This window comes from Apteryx mantelli, chromosome 4, assembly GCF_036417845.1.
Source record: "Apteryx mantelli isolate bAptMan1 chromosome 4, bAptMan1.hap1, whole genome shotgun sequence".
Taxonomy (NCBI): Eukaryota; Metazoa; Chordata; class Aves; order Apterygiformes; family Apterygidae; genus Apteryx; species Apteryx mantelli.
Window position 1 is genome coordinate 37,878,026 of NC_089981.1, and position 20,391 is coordinate 37,898,416.

General features: G+C 37.2%; 2 protein-coding genes across 6 annotated transcripts in view; one reads left to right on the forward strand and one right to left on the reverse strand.

The window, feature by feature from the left end:
* ZDHHC13 (zinc finger DHHC-type palmitoyltransferase 13) overlaps positions 1 to 20,391 on the reverse strand; it is a 39,167-nt gene that overhangs the window by 3,119 nt on the left and 15,657 nt on the right. For 2 of the 5 annotated variants that reach the window (XM_067296253.1, XM_067296252.1), the window contains 2 exons: positions 19,178 to 19,275; positions 17,810 to 18,446 (listed from right to left, as the gene is read on the reverse strand). In XM_067296253.1, the coding sequence (XP_067152354.1) occupies positions 18,311 to 18,446; positions 19,178 to 19,275 (234 nt within the window). In that variant the 3' untranslated portion in view covers positions 17,810 to 18,310. The other 3 variants (XR_010884118.1, XR_010884117.1, XR_010884119.1) reach the window with 3 other exon arrangements.
* On the forward strand, positions 1,225 to 16,773 carry CSRP3 (cysteine and glycine rich protein 3). Its single transcript, XM_013959393.2, has 6 exons — positions 1,225 to 1,319; positions 7,710 to 7,841; positions 12,695 to 12,863; positions 14,274 to 14,409; positions 15,418 to 15,511; positions 16,612 to 16,773. Exons 2-6 carry the CDS (start codon positions 7,730 to 7,732, stop codon positions 16,689 to 16,691), a joined length of 591 nt encoding a protein of 196 aa, XP_013814847.1. The 5' UTR covers positions 1,225 to 1,319; positions 7,710 to 7,729; the 3' UTR covers positions 16,692 to 16,773.

The following is a 20,391-nucleotide window of genomic DNA, read 5'->3' on the forward strand; positions in this document are numbered from 1 at the left end:
AACCTGCTAGTGCTTTCCTGTAGTTCAGCGGCAAGCTCAGTCACGCCCCAGTCCTTCCTCTCAACCATCTTACAGGAGATGTTCATACCATACACATCTGCAGCTGCCACCGCACCATTTAGCCTTATTTAACTAAGAGAGTTCCATGAACTATCCTCAGCAGAATGAACGAGAAGAAATGGGGTCCAAGACTCTTCTGCTCAAGAAAAATTAGGCCCCTAACCTTACATCAAAAACCTTTGCTGGACTCTAAAGAAGTCAAGAGATGTTAAACTCCTAAAACTGAATTTTCAAATTAGCCTCAGTGAATGGGCCCCTAAAATCCTGAATTTTCACATAGATTTGGCATCTATTTTCCTTACACTCCCACAAAAGTCCCAGAGTTGAGACCTTCATTATCAGCCTTCGGTTTTTAACCCCTAAGTTCTAGGTGCTTGGCCTTTTCACTCATCACAAAATCCATGAAGAATGAAGTTTCTAAATTCAGAAGTCCTTTCAAAATGAGAATTACCCTCTAAATCTGTAAAGCACTTAAAGAAAAAAAAAAAAAAAAACTCTGCAAAGAAATGAACTTTAAGCGCTTTACTCTCCCCACCTCTAAAATGGCTGCAATATCACGCATTTCCAAGGGGCTCAGTGAGGTTTGGTAGTTAATTATAGATGCAATGATTAAACGTGCTAAACTCTACACATATTAGCTACCAGTCTTAACGCTTAAAAGAAGTACAAACTTAAAAATTAGAGTGACAAGCGTAAGTCCCCATACTCTAAAACTTTTAGCAGATATAAACCATTTATAGCTATCAAGTTATGAACTGCTCAACTAAATGAAATTCTATTTAGTTTAAGACTGTTGAGTCCCAGAAGTTCTTACAATCAGTTCTTGATTATTTTTATAATTATTTTGTTAGATTATTTTTGGCAATGTGATCATTTATGACTAAATCCTCATTTCAGGAACCGTTATTTTATGATTCACGCTTAAGCAATTTAATTGTAACTATAAAATTTCAATCTTTATTTATGACCTATTAGAGTGCATTTAAGAATGCCTTTAGGTGTAATCGGGGGGGTTGCATTGTTGTCCACCTACTCACGAGCGGACATAAGGGAACAAAATGCCAGGCTTTTGTCAGATGTTATTTTCAGCTCGATGATAGCAATGGCATTGCTCAGATCCCCAAAGCCCTCTCATTCCCCTCCCCTCCCAGCTTATAGGGCCAACAGCGGTGGCTGCTGCATTTAAAGAGTGCAGGAACCCTTCGAGTTAAACTCTGCCAGAGGCCAAAGAAAATAGGAAGAAACATCAACCTGCTCTGGTAAGTGTAGTATATGGGGTTCTGCAAGACTGTTTGATATAAGGATTTGGGTTTCTTTTTTTTTCCCCAAAAAAGCTATTAGAAACAGCTTATTGCTTGACTAAGAAAAATGTGTAGGTATAGCACAGAACTGGGAGTCCTGTAGAGCTGACAGCAGTATTTTAGGTTTGCAGTAGCCAACTGATAAGAGAGATTCTTCTCGGCTTCTCGACCTTCTGTAGCTATTAGTGTTACAAGAAAGGGGCTGTGGAGATTCTCATCAGCGAGACAGGCATTGGTACTACAGGCAGGACTGGATAACATAGAAATTGCAGAAGTTTTTAAAAGTTTGTGAAGAATCACATTTTCCACAGATATTCTATCTTAATATACAAGCTTTCTATAGTATACAAATTTACATGCTTTCAAAATTTCTCAGAAAGAGAGTAAAAGCATTATAAAACTAAAAAAGAAGTCACTCAAAATTTTTAATGTCAGCCATTAACTGGTTTTATATTAAACCAGAAGGACATTTCTATGTAAACTCCACAGAAAATCACTAAATAAAAATGCAGGGTGAAAGAATTCACATGCTCATCGCTCAAGCATCAAAAGACAGCATGATTGGCCAAGTCTTTAGGAAAAAAAAAAGTTAATTATTATCTACTTCAAAAATTGTTCTATCTAAAGATAAAACTATTTCAGAGAGTGAAGCCTTGCATGTACTTAAAATAATTCTTGGTCTAATCTCAATTATCCTGGCAATATCTCAAAGTCCATAAGAGCTTTGCTTGGGACTAGAGATCTTAGGACAAGGATAAAGGTGTAAAGAAGGATAATGTGGAAGGAAAAGTTAAAGCTGATAGCACAGGATAAGGTCTGGGGAAAGGAACTCATCATTTGTGCAGCAGGATGCAGTTTCCCACAGCCACGTGAATCAAACTGAACTCTGTGTCTAGGGGGTGGGGAGGGTGTTTTTCTAAGTCAAAACTAAGTATCTGGTTCTAGTGTCGGCATATCACATCTTTTGGAGATGTCATCTTAAATTTCTGCAAAGCTGTTCACCAAAGAAGTTTTAATAGAAATGCGTCATTACCATGCCAGAAAATAAGACACTATTGGGAAGGATACATAGGGATAAAAGCAAAAGACTCAGAGGCAGGACTTTGAGTTCTTCTATCAGCTTTGCCCCTCACTTGCTTCTTATCAAGTCACTTAAAACCATCTGTTTTGAAAGAACTAGTGTAACTTAGCGTGACCAGTGTCAGTTGAAATCAGTATTTATTTTCCTGTGTCATTGTGGAAAATCCCATCCCTTGATCTCTATGTGTTGGTTAAAAGTAGTACACTGACTAATTCCTAAACCCAGACTTTCGTCTATATCCATATTCCACTGAACACATCTGAATATAAGAAATATCACTGTAAATACATAACCATGTTGTATCTTTCATTAAATGAGCTCACTCTTCAAATGCAAGCATTTTCTCTATTGTATAACTATCCTGTTGAGAAATGATGCTTTCTGCAATGGATTAGATTTTGACCAAAGCACCTTCAGGCTTTTTGAGATGTAGTGACAGGAACTGTGTTTTGCACTGCAGAAACATCAAGATTAAATATGACATAGTGAGAAAGAGAAAGAAACTATAGTGGTATTTAATTGACACTTTTAAACAGAATTGCAGTGTGTTAAAATTATTTTTAAATCAAACACAGCTTTTGCCAATAAGAAATACCACACTTTTAATACTGCACTAAAACTGACAGGAAAAAAACATTAGATAACCTAGAAACATCTAAAAGCATTAATCTTCTTAAAAGGATACTACAGATGAGATTCAATTGTCCTTGGTGCCATTTTTGATGCCCCAGAGTATTCAAGACACTCACATGGCACTACCAAATATAACACAAGACCTATGGGAGATGCAGGCTCTCTGGAGTGACAGCTGGAGACTAGGCAGGATACCTGACAATACTGAATATCGTGCAAGATACCTATGTTTGCGCAGCTGGATGCCACTCTATTTCTTCTATTAAAGCTATTCAAAGGTCTCTATAAAGGAAGCTACGTGGTGTTATCCCCGGGTTGCTGGTGAAGGAGTAAGACTAAGGTCGAATGAGTCACTAATGGTCACATGACAGGTCAGCAGTAAAGCTGTGATTATCTAATCAGGAACAGAATCCCGACTGCATTGACATCTCCCATGGACTTCAACCAGAGCCAGAATTTCTGATCTAGTCCTGGAAATTCCCATTTCAATAGTGACAGTGGTTTAATTTGATATTATTAGTTATTACATGAGGAAACAATCTTTTTATATTTTTAACAGGCTCTAGACTGAACAGCTAGCTAGGACTAAAAGTAGAGATGCAAAGCGCATCTATCTGAGTCCTTTCGGTTCAGCATTTCTACCATCGCAGGATTCAGTGGCCATGAAGACCTATATTTCCCATTCTGTTTATCCACTTGAAAGCCACCCTATAGCACATTTGGCACTCTGAGATATCCCTCCCAGCCAAACAGCAAGTGATTTCTGCCTTTTCTATATATATGACTTGAGCTCTAGACCATCAAATGCATAAGCATTTAGCATGGAAAACCTAGTGTTTCAGAAGAAAACACCAGCATTTTTTTCAACATCTTTTTCACCTTCAGTGCACTATCTAGCACTAGGACTGCCTTTTAAAAAACTACTCCTCTATGAAACCACATAAAGCCAGTCCTGCATTCAGTTCCCATTTAGACCAATGGATATAAACATATTTTTGGACTATATTCTTATAATAGTACTCTAATTAGAGTGACACAGAAACTCTATGACAGTTATGTGAATATAACAGCTTTATATCCCGATTTGTATGGTATGACTAATAGCCCAGTAGAACACATTTTTTCATGCCTGTGCAGAGCACAGAAACATTTCAAAGGCTTCTGTACTCTGAGGTTAGGCTATATAGCAATGTTATGACCTCTAAATAAAGTGAAGCATGTATCCCTGGCTGCACATCTGATGTGTATAAATTCTACTCCACGTAATAGCTGCATTTTGAAATGAAGCAATATGAGCTGCTGAATACCTTTGCAGCAAGACCAAGAACGTTCCTCCAGCTTAGCAGTACCATAAATGCATGCCAACATCTGGCATTACTAATATTCAAAAGTTTCTCTGTCACATGTGTAGTACACATAGAATGCTCTCACTCTGCTTCCCACTAGATCACCAAAATATTTGGAGAGGTGAGCAAAGCAAGAACACAGAGACCATGGACTTGCCCTCGTACTCAGCCAGCCGCTAAGGCAGCCAGTGTGGACATCACGGTATACATGGCCATTCCTAGGCCAGTATCCTTATGGGAACATTTTTACTGTGACTTCTTTCTCCTACAGCTTCCCATCAGGTGATGGCAAAAAACATGGAAAATGTGTATGCATGCCCAGTCATGTTACTATAATTAGCCTCAGTAGCAATAGCTCTTTTAAGAGCTCTAACCACAGCCTGTAACAGCACAAGGTTCACTATCAAACATTATCAGACTTTTTCTGAGCTAGTATTTTTTTCCTTCAGCTAATGATGTAATCAGAGTTAGTTTCAAACAAGTACCCTGTCACCACACTTAGAAAAACTTTGTGCACCCTTGAGGGGACCTAAAACTACAGGAGTGCTGCACCCACCACAGCTTGAGGCCAGCCGCTTCCCTGGCAGCGAGCTACAGGTGCTACTCCAGCTGGTGCATGACCCAATTTTGTTTCTGTTGAGGTTGGTCAAACTTTCTCTCAATTTCAAGGGGAACATAGTGAGTGCTAACATCCCATTTAAATCTTCAGGAAAGCATCACAAAACCAACTTTTATCTCCCATTGTTCTTTCTTCTTTTAAAAGATTTGATGCATTGCTTTAATTATTTTTAGAAAAGGAAAAAATGGCACTGATACCAAAATACTTCAAAAAAGTACAGAGGAGAAAATATAAAATGGCAGAATAAGACATAAACATTTTGCCTAAGTGAAAGATTTCTTCCTGCTCCTTTATCTCTCCTCCAAAAAAAATTTAAAAAGAATTTTAACAGCGCTATTCAGTAAAGTGTTTACTGAGTAAGAGGGACCAACTTTATAGTTTGTTTCTTGCATGCAATCATTTTTGTATCTACTTATTTCAACCACATCAGATTTTTGCTTTTCAGTCATTACATTGCAGATAAACAGAGTTAGAGGCAAGCTGAGTTTTCTTCCATCTCTGCATCATTACAGTTTTCTAAGTGTCAGAGCAGCTTCTCCTCAACAGCCTCCCAAGAGAACTGTCAGGGTCTGAAAGAGATTAATGATGTAGTTGCTTTATGACAGCAGAGGACAAGACTGAGTGAGCTAGGGAGCTTGTTCAGCTAAGCATAAAGCATTTTTGCAAAGAGGAGGACAGACTATCTTGTATCAGGATGACAGGTATGCTGTCTAATGCAGGTAACAGTCACAAGAGTGACTACGTGATTAAATGGGCTTAAAGATAAACTCATCACCAGAGTACTAATGTGGCTATATTTGGATATGCTAATATCTGGATTGTTATCAAATGCTGATTGTTAAAACATGCCTGTGTTGCTGTAACTTCAGTGCTATTGCTTCAGTATGAGCACACACTCCTAAGCTGCAGCCCATCTTCCTTTTTCTGGACAGATATGCCTTTTATTTCAACTTTTAGCTTTAGTGACCAGAAAGGACTCCCTTCAATTTCATGTTAAGCTTGCAGAGCTGGCATGTAGAAAGTGTTCACTTTCAGTCTGAAAATCAGCAGATACGGTACAGAAGTCACTGAGATGATGACAAATAAGGGACATTAGTGTCTAATGTACAGATTCTGTAAACTTTAGCCTAAAATTTAACCCATTTAAAAGAAAAGCTATATTACATCACTAGTGTGATAAATTTCCCTCTCTCTCATCTGACATCAGGAGACAATTCTCATGTAGTAGGCTTCATTCAGTGTTCAAAATCCTTTCCTTAACTAAGAATATCTCACGGTGAATTTAACCAAATTCAAACAGAACAAGCTGGCTTCGAAAGAACTATAATAAGAAAGTGACTGACTTTCCAAGAAGAATAAGAAAGGCCTGAGCCAGGAGCTTGGAACAGCCCGATAACAGGATGAGCAGATGACAAGATGACATTCCAGGCTTTCCAGAAATGATGACTCAAACAACAAGAAAACAGAAGGGCAAGCTGCCGGCGTTGTGGTTGTTTCTGCTGCATGATAGCGTGGTCATCAGGAAGGGCACTGAGCCTGCAGTCAGGTGACCTGAGCTCAGCTCCTGGCTCTGTCACTACCCTCTTATGTGACCTTGGGCAAGTCACTTCAACTAATAGTAACTGAAATAGTAAGCACTATTCTTCACTTTTTCTCAGATGTTTATATTTTAAGAACAACTGACAAAGAAAAACATACCTTAAGCACCTTAGGAAATTATCTGTTATCACTTTGTAATGGTTGTGTAACACAGTGATCTTGCAGCTGTTTTATAAGAAATTCAGAAAAGCAACAACTTGCTTTTATTAAAGTGTCCTCTGAAATAATATGGTACATTTGTTTAACTTCAGGGTGAAAATCTTCAGGTGTGAATTGTATAATATGACATCATACATAGAAAATTGTCTTTATACATGTCACTGAGGATGAACTAGCACTTCCTTTAGAGACGTATAAATAGTACAACAGAGTGTCTCTTGACAGATAGTCTTAGAATATTGTTCTGTAGAAAAAAATGCCAATTTCTGCTCACAGTTTTGCTTTTAAAACTCCACTGAAGTTACAAAGCATTTGTAAGCCTCCATTAGAATTTGCCTCACAACACAAAACCACGAAATTCAAATGAAAGCAAAAATCGAGGGGAAAAGGCTGGGATACAAGAGAGGGCAGTAGTGAAAATAAATGGTTATCATTGGAAAATATATCCTAGAGCTGCTTCTCCAGAACAGATCAGAATGACCCTGTCACCTTTTTACTGAAACATCCCACAATCATTTAACATTTACCATCACATGACACCAAGTGCTAAGGAATATCTGTATTTACAAAGGAGGGTCACACAGGCCAGAGGATTGAAACTGGGGCCCTGTCAAACACTAGGCCAGTACCCTCACTGCTAGATTAGTCTGCTGAACCACACAGTCCCAACGGCAGGGAAGGCTCTAGCCCCTTTTCCTCAGTACTGCCAGTCACGTAGAGAAGAGGGCTTGGAGTTACCATTTCATCTCTCTGCTCCCGGATAACCCACCAGTATTGCAGTGCAATTCACACAAGCCGATCCTGGCTTGGGGCCACCCTGCAGTAGCAGCTGGCTAGAGGAAAATTAAGCTGTTCTGTTTAAAATAATTCACTTCTGCTATCGGATTAACTGCTGTAATTTGATTTTTTAGGTTACACTTCACATATAAGGATGCCAAACTGGGGAGGTGGAGCCAAATGCGGCGCCTGTGAGAAGACAGTGTACCATGCTGAGGAAATTCAGTGCAATGGAAGGAGTTTCCACAAGACATGCTTCCTCTGCAGTAAGTTGGACTACACTGTTTTAACTTCACAACATTTCCATAGCTCTGTACAAACCTTATTTTAAAGCTAGTAAGTTTATTTTCATGCTACTTTGCTTCCAAGCAGAAAAACAATAAAGAAGCTTAATAATTTCTTTAATTCAAAGTGTTTCCTCATGTGACATCTACAGTGGGTCTTAAATGCCATTGAGGATCTAAGCAACAAACAGGAAAGCAGAAACACCTAGTATCATGCTGAGTTTGACACAGGGACAGTTTCATGAGATATGGCTGTCATGAGATATTCACCTTACTTCCAGGAAAGCTCCAAGAGGAAAACAATCACATGTTAATCATCCTACTTAAGTATAGCACAGTAAGACTGACTGTGGTCCAGCAGTCTCTAGAAACCTTAAGAGTCATAGGAGGTCAAAGAAAAAACTCCTAACACGAGCAGCCATGTGTCACATATACAGCTTTCAACCTGAGGGGAGAAGAGGAGGGAGCAAGGGCTTAACAAGCTAGTTTGCTCAACTGCAATTTGTTTAAACTGAATCTCTTTAGAAAGTCAGTTTTGAGGGAATATCCTCATCTGGAAAGCTGATTAGTTACCTCCCAGAGACAACATCCACTAAAAATGAAGCCTGTTTCACAGTCTTTTAGAAACTGAAGGAATAAAAATGACCATACCTGTTTTCAGAAGTAGCAGCCAGTTTTCTGAAAGGCCAGTTTGCTACTCCATAGCAGCTCTTAATAATCAAGTCCAGTTTTCTAACCCTTTACCCCTGAGTAATGTGTCTCAGGCTCCTAGCTTCTCTCTTTTCAGACATACATTCAATGGGTTTTGTTAGGGACACCAGAATGCCACAGAACCACAACATCCAGGCTAATCTCCAGGAAACTCTACTGTCTGCCCCACAATGTAGCGCATGACAGCTTTAAAAAGTCTAGAACAACTGAATAAACAATGCTCATAAGAGGGAAGTATGTCCTAGTAAGATAATATGGGAGACGATTGATTTTTATGATGTACTCTAACATTGATTTCAAACAGGGAAGCTGAAAGACATTATCGCTGTATGTGTCATCAAAATCTCCCACCAATACCCTACGGGTACCTGAGTGTCCTTCTTCCCTGTATTGCATATATTCCTACTCACTTACTCTTCTACTCCATGTACCCATACAATGTTTGGCAGACAGCTTTCAGGAATTGTTGCTGTCTCGACAGATGAGCTAGCACTTGAGATATCAAAGAGAAAGATATAAATTTGGTTCTTTCTGCTCTTTGCAGAGAGAGTAAACAATGTGATAAGGACTGATGATGGTTAAATAGCTTATTTTGCATTGCAGACAATGCTTGAGATTCAGGAACTTTGCAGTAAGAATACCAGCATGACACCTTAGAAACCACTGAATCTAATTTTTCACCCTCTTTTCATGGATGGACAGAGAATTCTCTTTTGGAAGCACTTTGCACTGATTTTAGTTGTTTAGATGACAACACAAGACACTATGCAGAATCAGGACAAAAGATACACTTTACCTTCTTCCTAGTCCCATGCAAATGAGGCCTAAAAGACTGGGTAAGAAAGAATTCCCTCAAAAAGTTTTAACTTAATTGACAACCTTCACCCAATTCTTAGAGGAGAGTAAAAGTCTGTTTTGCAAAAATTGGAGACTTATTATTACTTCCATATGCTGCCGACAACATTTAATATCAGACACCAGAGAAACCATAGGGAGAAAGATATGAATGTGCTAATCATGAGAAAAGTTTTAACTAACACTCGTGCTCTCTCAGATGCCAGAAACTGACATGGAAGAAAGAGCAAAATAAGTAGATTCTCCAGTGTCTAATAAAAATATAAAAAGCTGCCCTGCTAGGGCATACTTAAGGATATTTCACTCTCATGTGGTTTCTCAGACACCTAATACTCAAACAAGTTCTTCATTCTTAGCATTAACTTTTTTTTTTAAATGAAATACAAAATACAACACGCATCCATTTGCTCTGTTAAGCATTTTTTTTTTAATTTGACCCTTGTACTCATAAGTCTGAATCAAATTATTTACACGTTAGATACCAAGTAGTACTGTATTTCAAATAGAAACATGTTTAGGGTAAAAAGTTAAAGATGCATCTCAGCATAGTTGGCATATGAAAGGTATGTTAATTGGCTTTACTTTTCCCATAACACACACACACACACACACACACACACACACACACACACACAGATCATAAGCTCCAGACTGGATGGTTCAGTTTCACATATCACATTCATGGGCTCTTCAATAAAGCTGTTGTAGGAATTTGTTTTTCAACACAAGAAAAGCAGTCCCTGCCCCCCCATACCCAATCTCAGTTACTAAAATAGTTAACTAATTTAGTTGATCTTTTATCATATTTGACCAGACACACAAAAAGTGCCGGTATTTTTGGACGAAAACATTTAATTTGGACAAAATTATAAGCAATTCAAACCAAACTCTTAACCCAGTAAGAATCTGCCTAAACTATAAATCATGGTATCAGAGTTTTTCCTAAAAACATGGTGAGAGAGAAGTCGTCTCCAACAAATCTTCCTTCCTGTGCAGATTACTGTTTGCCTAATTTGTTTCCCTGTCAGGTTTTGCTTAAATCACAGCTGTGATGGACATTTGGCAGGATCTCATGCCATAAGCCTGAAACTTCTTAGTGCTGGCTTGTGAACAGTATCTGTTCACAGATGACAGGTCTCAAAGTTATTTCAACAATAGCACTCAAGGGCTTTTGCTCCATCTGTTGTCTCAAATTGATACTCTATCCCTAAGGTGCCAGAAATAGAAACACTTTATCTACTGCTAGAATTTCCATCATCCCTTAACTCCCTTAGCAAATGTAGTTATCTCAAAGCAGAAGTGAATGTAGCACAAAGTGATCAGGTTAACACATTTACAGAAGCCCCTGATTTTATTTCTATTTCTATTAACTAAAAAAACCTCTTTGTAAATTATTTTCTCCCCCCTCCCCCCCCATAGTACAGTGAAAAAAATAAAGCTGTACTGGTTCCAATATAATCTTAAATTCTCTAACCTCAATTAATTTTTTTTTATCAAGACTCACAGCAGGACAGTTAAAATAAATGTGGAAAAAGGACTAATCGCACACTCAGCTAGCTTTTCTAGAGCTTGACCTTCTGAACAGTTTCGATGCTTGTGCATTTCACAGGTTTGTGTTGTTTACATGAGCTAAGTAACTTTACTTTCCAAGCCATCAACAGCCCATGCATGACTAGACAGCTCTGTGTGGTACACACATTTGTTCAAAGGAAATTGGAGAAAGGGATAGTTCTTCCCCTTCCCCTCCCCCCCACATCAGTCACCTTTGACACAGCGACCTATTTGTAAAAAGCATGAAAACTTAATTTAAGCATACTACAAAACCCTGATCTTCTTTGGGCACTCACACTCACTCACAGAATTCCAAGTTTCATCCTCTCTGGAGGGGGTCTCACACTGAGTTCCCAAAGCCATGCGGCAGGTTCAGTCACCCAGCCCATGAAGACCATAGCTACTGTTTGTTTTATTCCTTGTTTCAGTTTCCAAGCATAAGGAGCAAGGAGATACACTGGACTGGTAACACAACTCAGTCTTTGAAAGCTGATCAGCTTTCAGACTGGCGGGTAACAGAGACCACCCCATTTTTACCTCCGAGAAGTCAGATGAGGGTAATCTACCCTCCAGGCCCACTTGATCAGAATAACCAAGCATGAGTTTGGCCTTTGCAATGCCTATTAGCTCTAGGTGTGCCACGCGTTTCTGAAAACATGGATATTTGCTTACTGAGACCAGAAATAAGCAGCTGTTAGCACTCATTAACTTTTGGTTCTTTAAAGTTGAGGCTAGATTTAAACTAGTGACATAGAGGATATAACTTGTATTCCATTATGAATGTTTGGCATTCCTACAGTACCTTCTACCCCAAAATCTCCAGGACTTTCCCTAGTGAGCTAATTCATGTAATATTTCTTTGTAACAAACATGACTAGGAAGAGGTCTATTTGTGGCACTGCCATAATCATGTTCTTGTCATCCTGGAGGAAATCTAATAGGGTTGAGACTACCAAGTATCAGTCCCTTCACACTAATTCCACACACATTCCAAACAAATGTGACTAGACAAAAAAGTATGCCCTGCTTGATTTATATTTTATACACTTTTAGAGCATATGTTACTACAGAACATTTAACAGGCTTTCTGTCAGTACCATACGGATTAAAGCTTCAAGCAGTGATCTTTCGCTATCTTTGATATTTCAATAATTATGTTCACTATACACACTTGAAAATTTTGTTCATGGCCTAACAGAAAATCAATAATATAGTATTTTGGCATTAAGAATAAGAACAAAGTGTCATACTGTTGGTAGGATACTGTTACTATTTGAACTTAATAAAAAGATTGGAACAGCAGAAGCCTGAGCACATTAATAAATTGAAAGTGTATTACAAACCAGTGTGTTACATTTACATGCATTGGTCCTGTTTCAAGCAAATTCAGGATTTCTAATAGAAAAGGGATTTTTGCACAGAGAACAAGCATTACAAAAGCCATTAAGCTACAACTGGTATCCTATAAGAGGGCAAGTACAGAAGGTTATACTACCAATATCATATGTGTGTATGCACGCGCTCAAACACACACGTGCTATTGCTTTAGCAACAGACCAGAAAAATTGCATCTCATACGCTATACTGGCTACACACTAGCACCCCTCTTCACCTATTTTTTTAAAACAAAAATAAATACTAATTGTAATTATCGTGAGCTGTATCAACTCAAGTGTGAATACACAAATGCTCATATGTGCCTCTTTTCTTGTTTTTAGTGGGTTGCAGAAAAGCTCTGGACAGTACAACAGTAGCAGCTCATGAATCCGAAATCTACTGCAAAACTTGTTATGGGAGAAAATATGGTCCCAAAGGTATTGGCTTTGGACAAGGGGCAGGATGCCTCAGCACTGATACTGGTGACCATCTAGGCTTGAATCTGCAACAGTGAGTTAAACCCCACTAACAGCACCTTTTGTTTTTCTGGTACTACTTGTTACGCAGTGGGACATTTTAGATATTTCATTCAGTATCCATAACAACATCTAGCATAAGTAGCAGAGCTCACTTTCCTACAGCTTTTCTTCAACGGACACAGTAATTTTACCAGTTTTTAGTAACGTTCAGTCTCTTTAAACCTTCTTTATAAATTTCCTACTTCAGTGGGCAATTATTCTGCAGAAGGAGCCTTTATACGTTACCACAGACCTACATATTCACTGCAGTTGTAATTTGCTATTAGCAGCACAATGGTAAAAATCACATTCACTACAGAGCTACAGATAATCACTTCCCCCCCCCCCTTTAAACCTGTCAGAGGCTGAAATACACTTAGGTTTTACTGTTAGAGAAATAATCACAATACCACATACTCTCCCTTTTATAGGAAAATAATGTTTCTTAATCCTCCCTATGGCTTGAATACCATTTATAAAAACACAGAGAATATGACTGAACAAAGGAATCCTAATGGGATACCATCTTCAAAAGGCCTCAGCTGCACATAATTATCTCTGGCAGTACATTTTTACAGAATTTTTTTAAATGATTCTCAGCACATTCCCAAATCAACAATGCTTTCTTCTGGCATTACCATAATGAAACCAATTAACGAATATGCTATGCAGGAAATAAAAACTTGTAAAAGGTTACAGTTAAATATGTTTAAGATATGCATCCATTATGGATAGAGTTCTGTATCAGAAACCATCATCTCCTGTAGATTTAATGACCTGTTGCAGTCCAACAATCCAGTAATTCGAAAGTCATTCTGTGAATGACTAAAGGCTAACACAAAGACTTAGGCTGGTATTACAGAAGAAGCACAGTATTTTTCTGATGCTTTTGACCCCGGCACAGGACAGGCCTTTTGTAGGCCAACTAAGAACCACAGTCACCTGTCAAAACTTCAAAGTGACCAGAGAGAGAACAGCATGCAAAATCTATGTTTCTTTTCAAGATCTGCTCACTATTGAGTGCTAGCACCCAGCCAGTTACAAAGAACACAGATCTTCTGCTTGCCTTCTCCCTTTTGCCTTTTAATAAAACAAAGGGTTTTTTTTTTGTTACTTTTGTTTTTCATTAAATATAATCTTTTATGCATGTAGCCACTGTCAGCTCCATGTAGATCTACAGCCAGCTACTACTTAACCCAATTCAGGAAATACCAGTGGTTACAGTATCAGCTCTTCAACCATGCAACACGATTCCATAGAATGCTTTTTCTTTTTTCCCTTTGGATGTCTAAGACTCAGTACTTTAATTTTTTATTCCTTACAACAACAACAAAAAATTACATTTCTGGAATGAAGGTAATATTATAAGCAATATTTAACACACTGAAAACTTTTGTTTTAGGGGATCACCAAAGCCTGCTCGCCCTTCTACACCAACTAATCCTTCAAAGTTTGCCAAAAAGATTGCAGATGTGGATAAGTGTCCCCGTTGTGGCAAATCAGTATATGCTGCAGAGAAGATAATGGGAGGAGGAAAAGTAAGTAGTAGTTGTTACCATAGTTCTAGAAGGAAAAACTTTAAAAAAAACAGTCTTGATGTCTCAGAACAGTCACTGAGAATGTACAGAATCCTCACTTGGAGGGGGAATACTCAACACCCCCTTCCCATGTTGTTCCCCCCCCCCCAAACCCATTCACAAAAACAAACAAAAAACCTCCACATACTTCAATCTTCACTGCTGCATCCATCCCTGACCTTGCCGAAAAGGCTAGGTAACTACTGTCTCAAAGGATGCTTTATTGAACAGTAATAGCTTTTGGCCTCGACTAATTTGGAGCACAACCTTGCATCCAAAAGAACCTACATATCTCTACTGAAGTTACTTTAATCAGGAGGTTGAACCAAAGATATGTACATTCATTTAAATGGAGAAAACATTATGGATACCATAGTTCATAGCCTCTAGACATAAAACCAGCTCTATTTTAGGACAGTGGTTCTCATATTATTCAACAATGAGATGGGAAGAAGTGGCAAAGAAAAAATGAGGGAGGATTAGTAAATTGCTGGAGTTCAATATACTGACTTTCATGTTAAAAACCATGTGCTTTTGCACAAGCATTCTTCAACTTTTTGCATCTTAATGATATCTGAGGGACAACTCCCTCTTGTTGGCTACTGTACAGGCCACCACCTCTGCCACTGTCATTCTACAAACATCTCTGTGGATCTTTATATTTTCAACATTTACTTGTAGTGGTGAATGCAGTTATATTAAAGGGATTCTGTGACTAGAAAGAGTAGTATCTATAGCGCTCTGCCATTTACTAGATCTCCATCAGTAAGAAAGTCATTGGGTAAGATCTTAGGATGGTAATTCAAAAACACCAGCAGACTAATCTAGTATGACTAAAAATGGAAGCAGTTAAGACCAACAAGACAATTTTAAACTCTTTACACCATAAAAAGCAATAGTTCTTTATTTCTTGTATCCGTGAGCTGTGTATTTTCTGTAACATAAAATGAGCTGTCTCAATTTCCTCAGCCATGGCATAAGACATGCTTCCGCTGTGCTATTTGTGGAAAGAGTTTAGAATCTACAAACGTTACAGACAAAGATGGAGAGCTCTACTGTAAAGGTAAGAATTGTAATGAGCTGAGCTAATCTTTCTAAGATTATTCTTTTCAGAGCTAGTATAGCCATCATGATTTATCTTGTTGCATGCCTAACAACTTCATGAAATTTCATCTCACCTTTTTAAACAATTTTCTGAAAGCAAAGAGAAGAGCTATCGCAAAACTGCGGCTGCATCTTCTACTTTTAACATCTAAATTTTAAAGTTGTAACTCTTCTACAAATATGACTCCCCTGAAATTTGCCCTCTGACCTCCTAACAGGAACACTGGCCATACCTGCTGGGCAGATACTTGTACCTGTACAATCTCACTCACTCTAAAGAATTCCACAAGGATACAGACCTTTACAGGTCTTCAGTTTAAAGTCATGGTCCTAATTGGAATTCTTGCAAGTATGAGTTAAAGATGCTTCATATATACTAGTAGTAAAGAAAATAATGCTTTCATGCTAAATTATACATCCAGATATCCTTCTCAGATCAAGAAAATTGACAGATTTGATTTGACTCTTAGAAATGGCTTAAAGGGAAAATACGTAAAATTTTGCTGTCCTAGACTGAACTTTACAAAGAACTATAAAGAGAAGTTCTTAAGTTCCATGCCATTGGGTGCAATAAGACAACTGCAAATTATCTAATTCACCTATTTTAAGAAATAGCTGTTCATTACTACTTGCTAGGCAGAGTTGTGATAAATAACTAAGCATACACTTAGAAAGATAGAGTAATATGATTGCTTAAACTACCACCAATACTGCTGGACTACACTCTAGTTCTTTTAATCACCTTTGAGAATCTTACTGCTACTAGTCTATGCAAACAGGAAAGTAATTTTAATGAAACTGTAACTTAGATCTTAAACATACAAAGTTTCTGAAGTTTATTTTAAGACCACCAGATGTGATATTTTTATTTAATTCTAGTATGTGATTCTAGTTTCTCTGTTAAAATCTGTTGATATTCCCAAGGCACACACTATTTCAAATTTCTTTCTTGCTATTCATTAACTTAAATTTGGAAGCAGTAGTTTGCTAAAAAGCAAAAATAATTTACCACTATGTGAAAATATTCAGAACACTATTTCCCCCCTCCTTCTTTTGCAGTTTGCTATGCAAAAAATTTTGGTCCCAAAGGAATTGGTTTTGGTGGTCTCACTCAAGTGGAAAAGAAAGAGGATGAATGAGAAGAAATGGACGTAATGGACTTCAACTGCTGTTGATGCTACCAAATAATAGTTGTCAAGTAAAACGTTAAAACGTGACATAATGCTAAGAACCTAAGGCATTATTTTTCATGTTCTCCACCTTGCAGAAAATATTTGTAAGCTTTTATTGTAAGGAATTCTTAGAATAGCTTATAAAAGGTACAGCAAAAAAACTAGATTCATGCTTATTTTACAGTAAATAAAGACAAAAATGCTAATGAAACATTATTGCTTTTTAAACTAGTATTTATCACACTTCAGAACAGAACTTTAAAGACTCAGCATACTCTACCATTAAGACAGAGATAACCTTATGAGCACAAAGGTCAAGGTATGCAGACTTAGGCCATATTCCCCTTTGGTTGGAACATTATGCTATTTCTACCAATTTCCTAGGGACATTCTGAACATTTTGACATTATTTGTATTATGGCAAAGTAGCCGTCATGCAGTTTGAGACAGTTGATGTGGATTTGAAATTTTCTCTAAGAATGAGATATTTCTGAGAAAAGACATTTTCTTGGAATACAGTGTTGTGTTATTTTATGTTTTCAAGCTACAATAAAGTACTGAGACAGCTTCCATGTTAATTTGTTTTGCTCACGCTTTATGTTCTACAATGCCATAGATTAATGCATTTCACCAAGGTGAATGAAATCTCTTTCTTAGCTGCAGGAATTCTAGTTCATTACACTATTTTACCCTATGCTGTCAGTTCTCTATGATATTTAAATAGTCTTTTATTTTCTGATCTTGATCTGTTTCTCTTTATTACTTCCATCACTATCTTCTTCGACTTCTACTCAAACACACTGACCAGTAGGCCACTCTGGACTGATGCCCTGACATCTTGGAAACATGACTCACATCATATTAAGAAACAGCTATTATATCTATGTCCAAGCAACTGGAAATAATTCTTTTTTTATACACACTGATACTTTTTGATCATCAGCTTATCCACTTTGATAAACTAACCATGCAAAACATAGGGCAAAAAGTCAGACTTTTTCTGATGGTATTCTCCTTACCTGTTGTTACCTATTTCATGGGTCATATATCCCCTGAGTGTATTTCAAACAGTCTGTAAAATATACTTAAAAGCATAAAGGTTCTATTTTATTACATGTAACCCCCCCAAATACAAAAAAGATCTTAGAGATTTTCACAACATAAGGTAAGCAATAAAATTACAGTATATTTGTAATATTAGATTTTTTTAAAATAATTCAATGTTTCCCTTAATTGTCTTTGTTTAAACAATCTGCAAAACAAAGCAAAGGGTACCAATAAGGTTTTGAAATTCTGCCTTAAAAAACAACAACAAAAAAAACTTACGTTATAAAAAAAATACATTCTCAGTGTCATTTCAATCACATAAAATTTCTACATAGTATCAACTGAAACTATATATACAGACATACAGTGATTGTTTCATATCCAAATCTGCTGCAGCTTGTGCAGTGTAGGTTTACTATTTAAAACAATAATAAAATTTAAAACAAGCCACTTCCAAAATAATTTTTAAAGATTTAAAGAATACCTAGTTTTATTTAGCTTTCAGCTCAGCTGTTTTAGAAGTTCAGCAATACTTTTCTTCACACAGAATGAAGATTCTTCTCCTTTGCCAGATAAAAAAGATTGTACTGTTTGGTCCAATCAATTACATTGGGTTTGAACATACCAAGGCACCCGCACTGAAAAAAGTCTGCAAGATTCTGGAAGCATCCAAGACTGAAAATGAGAGAAATATCAATTAATAAACCTAACAAAATAAGACTGCAGGCAACAAAAAAATACACACGCACCACGATACAACATTTAAGATACAAGGCTGACAATGAAGACAGCTCTTGGAGAAGAAACATAAGAATAGTTCTCCTCTAGTCAGCATTATTCTTTTTGTGGATATTTCAACCTCCACTTCATTTAACAAAGAAAATAAAATTCAACTCAAACATTTAAAAATAGTATTTACTAAAAGTCTCATCTACTAACACAAAGATGAGGAAGTAAGTGTTTCTAACATAACAGAAAAACTCTGGTACCAATTTCTCTACTGAGTCAAGTTCTGCAAGAGAAGTCAGAAAGGGGTCAATTTATTTTATTCTCTTTCTGGACCCACAGAGCAGATGCAGTGCTCAATTAACAAATAAAAGGACAACACCCCCTTCCCCCCCAAAAAGCTATCTGCTAGTTAGAACTATGGACTGATTTTGGCATATCTTTTTCCTAAGCATACAGCCATGTAGGAAGAACCACACTAGCCACTATGATGAATGTTTTATTTCCTACAGTCAAAGACATCCTCAGCAAGGAAAATAAGGTTCATTCCTCCTCTTAGCATAATTGATAACAGGAATGATTAGTATGCCCATAGACTAACGTTTCTTTGTACTTATGAAGTAGTAGAACAAATTAGCACTGACGACTTATATCCTTAAATAGTCTCCATTAATGCTTACTTGTATGGAGTTCTCCTGAGTGAAACAGGGTGCTTAGATGACTTGTTCTGTATCAGGAGGTTCATTCTTTCATGTGAGGTCAATCCCAGAAATGTAATCTTAGGGAAAGAGAAACAAGTTATGGTTGAAAGAAACATGAACATCTCAGAAATTAAAACTGTGGTGACACCAAAAGACACTACTTAGATGGGAGGGAGGGGAAGCAGTTTGTTATATCTAACAAACAAGTAACTGCTGCCATACTTAGAAACTGAAAAGTTCGTTTTTAAATATGTCACTTAGACTGAAACAGAATCCAGCAAGCTGTAATATTAATGCTTCCACCGAAAGGGCAAGCTTAATTGGATGGTTGTACCTGGGTATCTATAGAAATATAAAGAACTATAGCAGTTAAGCACCTGTCTTCTCAGGTTTTGTCTATGTTCTACCACAGAAATTATTCCATACCCTGAGAAAGATTAAATAGCTTGGCAAAAAAAAAAAAAAAAAAAAAAAAAAAAAAATCAAGTAGATGTTAGAAATCCAACCATAACTTCGTGTTTTCTTGATTCCACGTCATCTTTCACGGAGTTTCACAATGAGATTTATGTTTTCTTTGAGCATTTTTGCTTAGTTATCTATTGCTTTTTCCACTTTTGTATTTTTTGATCAACATGATCTTACAAGCCTTTATAAATGGCTGCATGGTTGCTTCACTGAATGTTAGCTTGAGCCATAAACAGTACATTTACAAATTACTGTATGTACAAGACAGTAGGTAATTGTAGGTATTCTAACTAGACCCTTCCCGCTCCCCCAAGATGTTATCTCAATGTATTCGACATTAAAGAAATCTAGCAGTACATATTTAATATTCACATACAAATGGTGGATTTTTTTAAAAGAAATCCAAGACGTAAAACAACTCTTGAGCTTAATATGCTTAGCATATATCCAAGAGACATCTTTTCTGAAAGCTGCTAAACAAGCTTCTTCCCAGATGTTTTAAGACAGCTCTTTTCAATCTTTTTTGCCTAGCCAAGCTCTCCGAAAAAAACAACAACAAAAGAAATCAACTCATGGAAGTTTGACAATCCTTATCAGGATAAAAACAGGGTCATACACCTTTATCGTAGCAACGGCATTTAATACGATGCACTGCTGAGCTCTGCTATAGAATTTTCAGTTCAGAAATAATTATGCCATGGGCAGAGCTTTTGCAGCATTATTTAGGC

Excerpts from the sequence above, each read along its gene's own strand:
- CSRP3 (XM_013959393.2), top strand. The coding sequence starts at position 7,730 with ATGCCAAACTGGGGAGGTGGAGCCAAATGCGGCGCCTGTGAGAAGACA. Across the intron at positions 7,842-12,694 it reads CAAGACATGCTTCCTCTGCA|TGGGTTGCAGAAAAGCTCTG; the intron begins GTAAGTTGGACT and ends TCTTGTTTTTAG. Across the intron at positions 12,864-14,273 it reads CTAGGCTTGAATCTGCAACA|GGGATCACCAAAGCCTGCTC; the intron begins GTGAGTTAAACC and ends CTTTTGTTTTAG.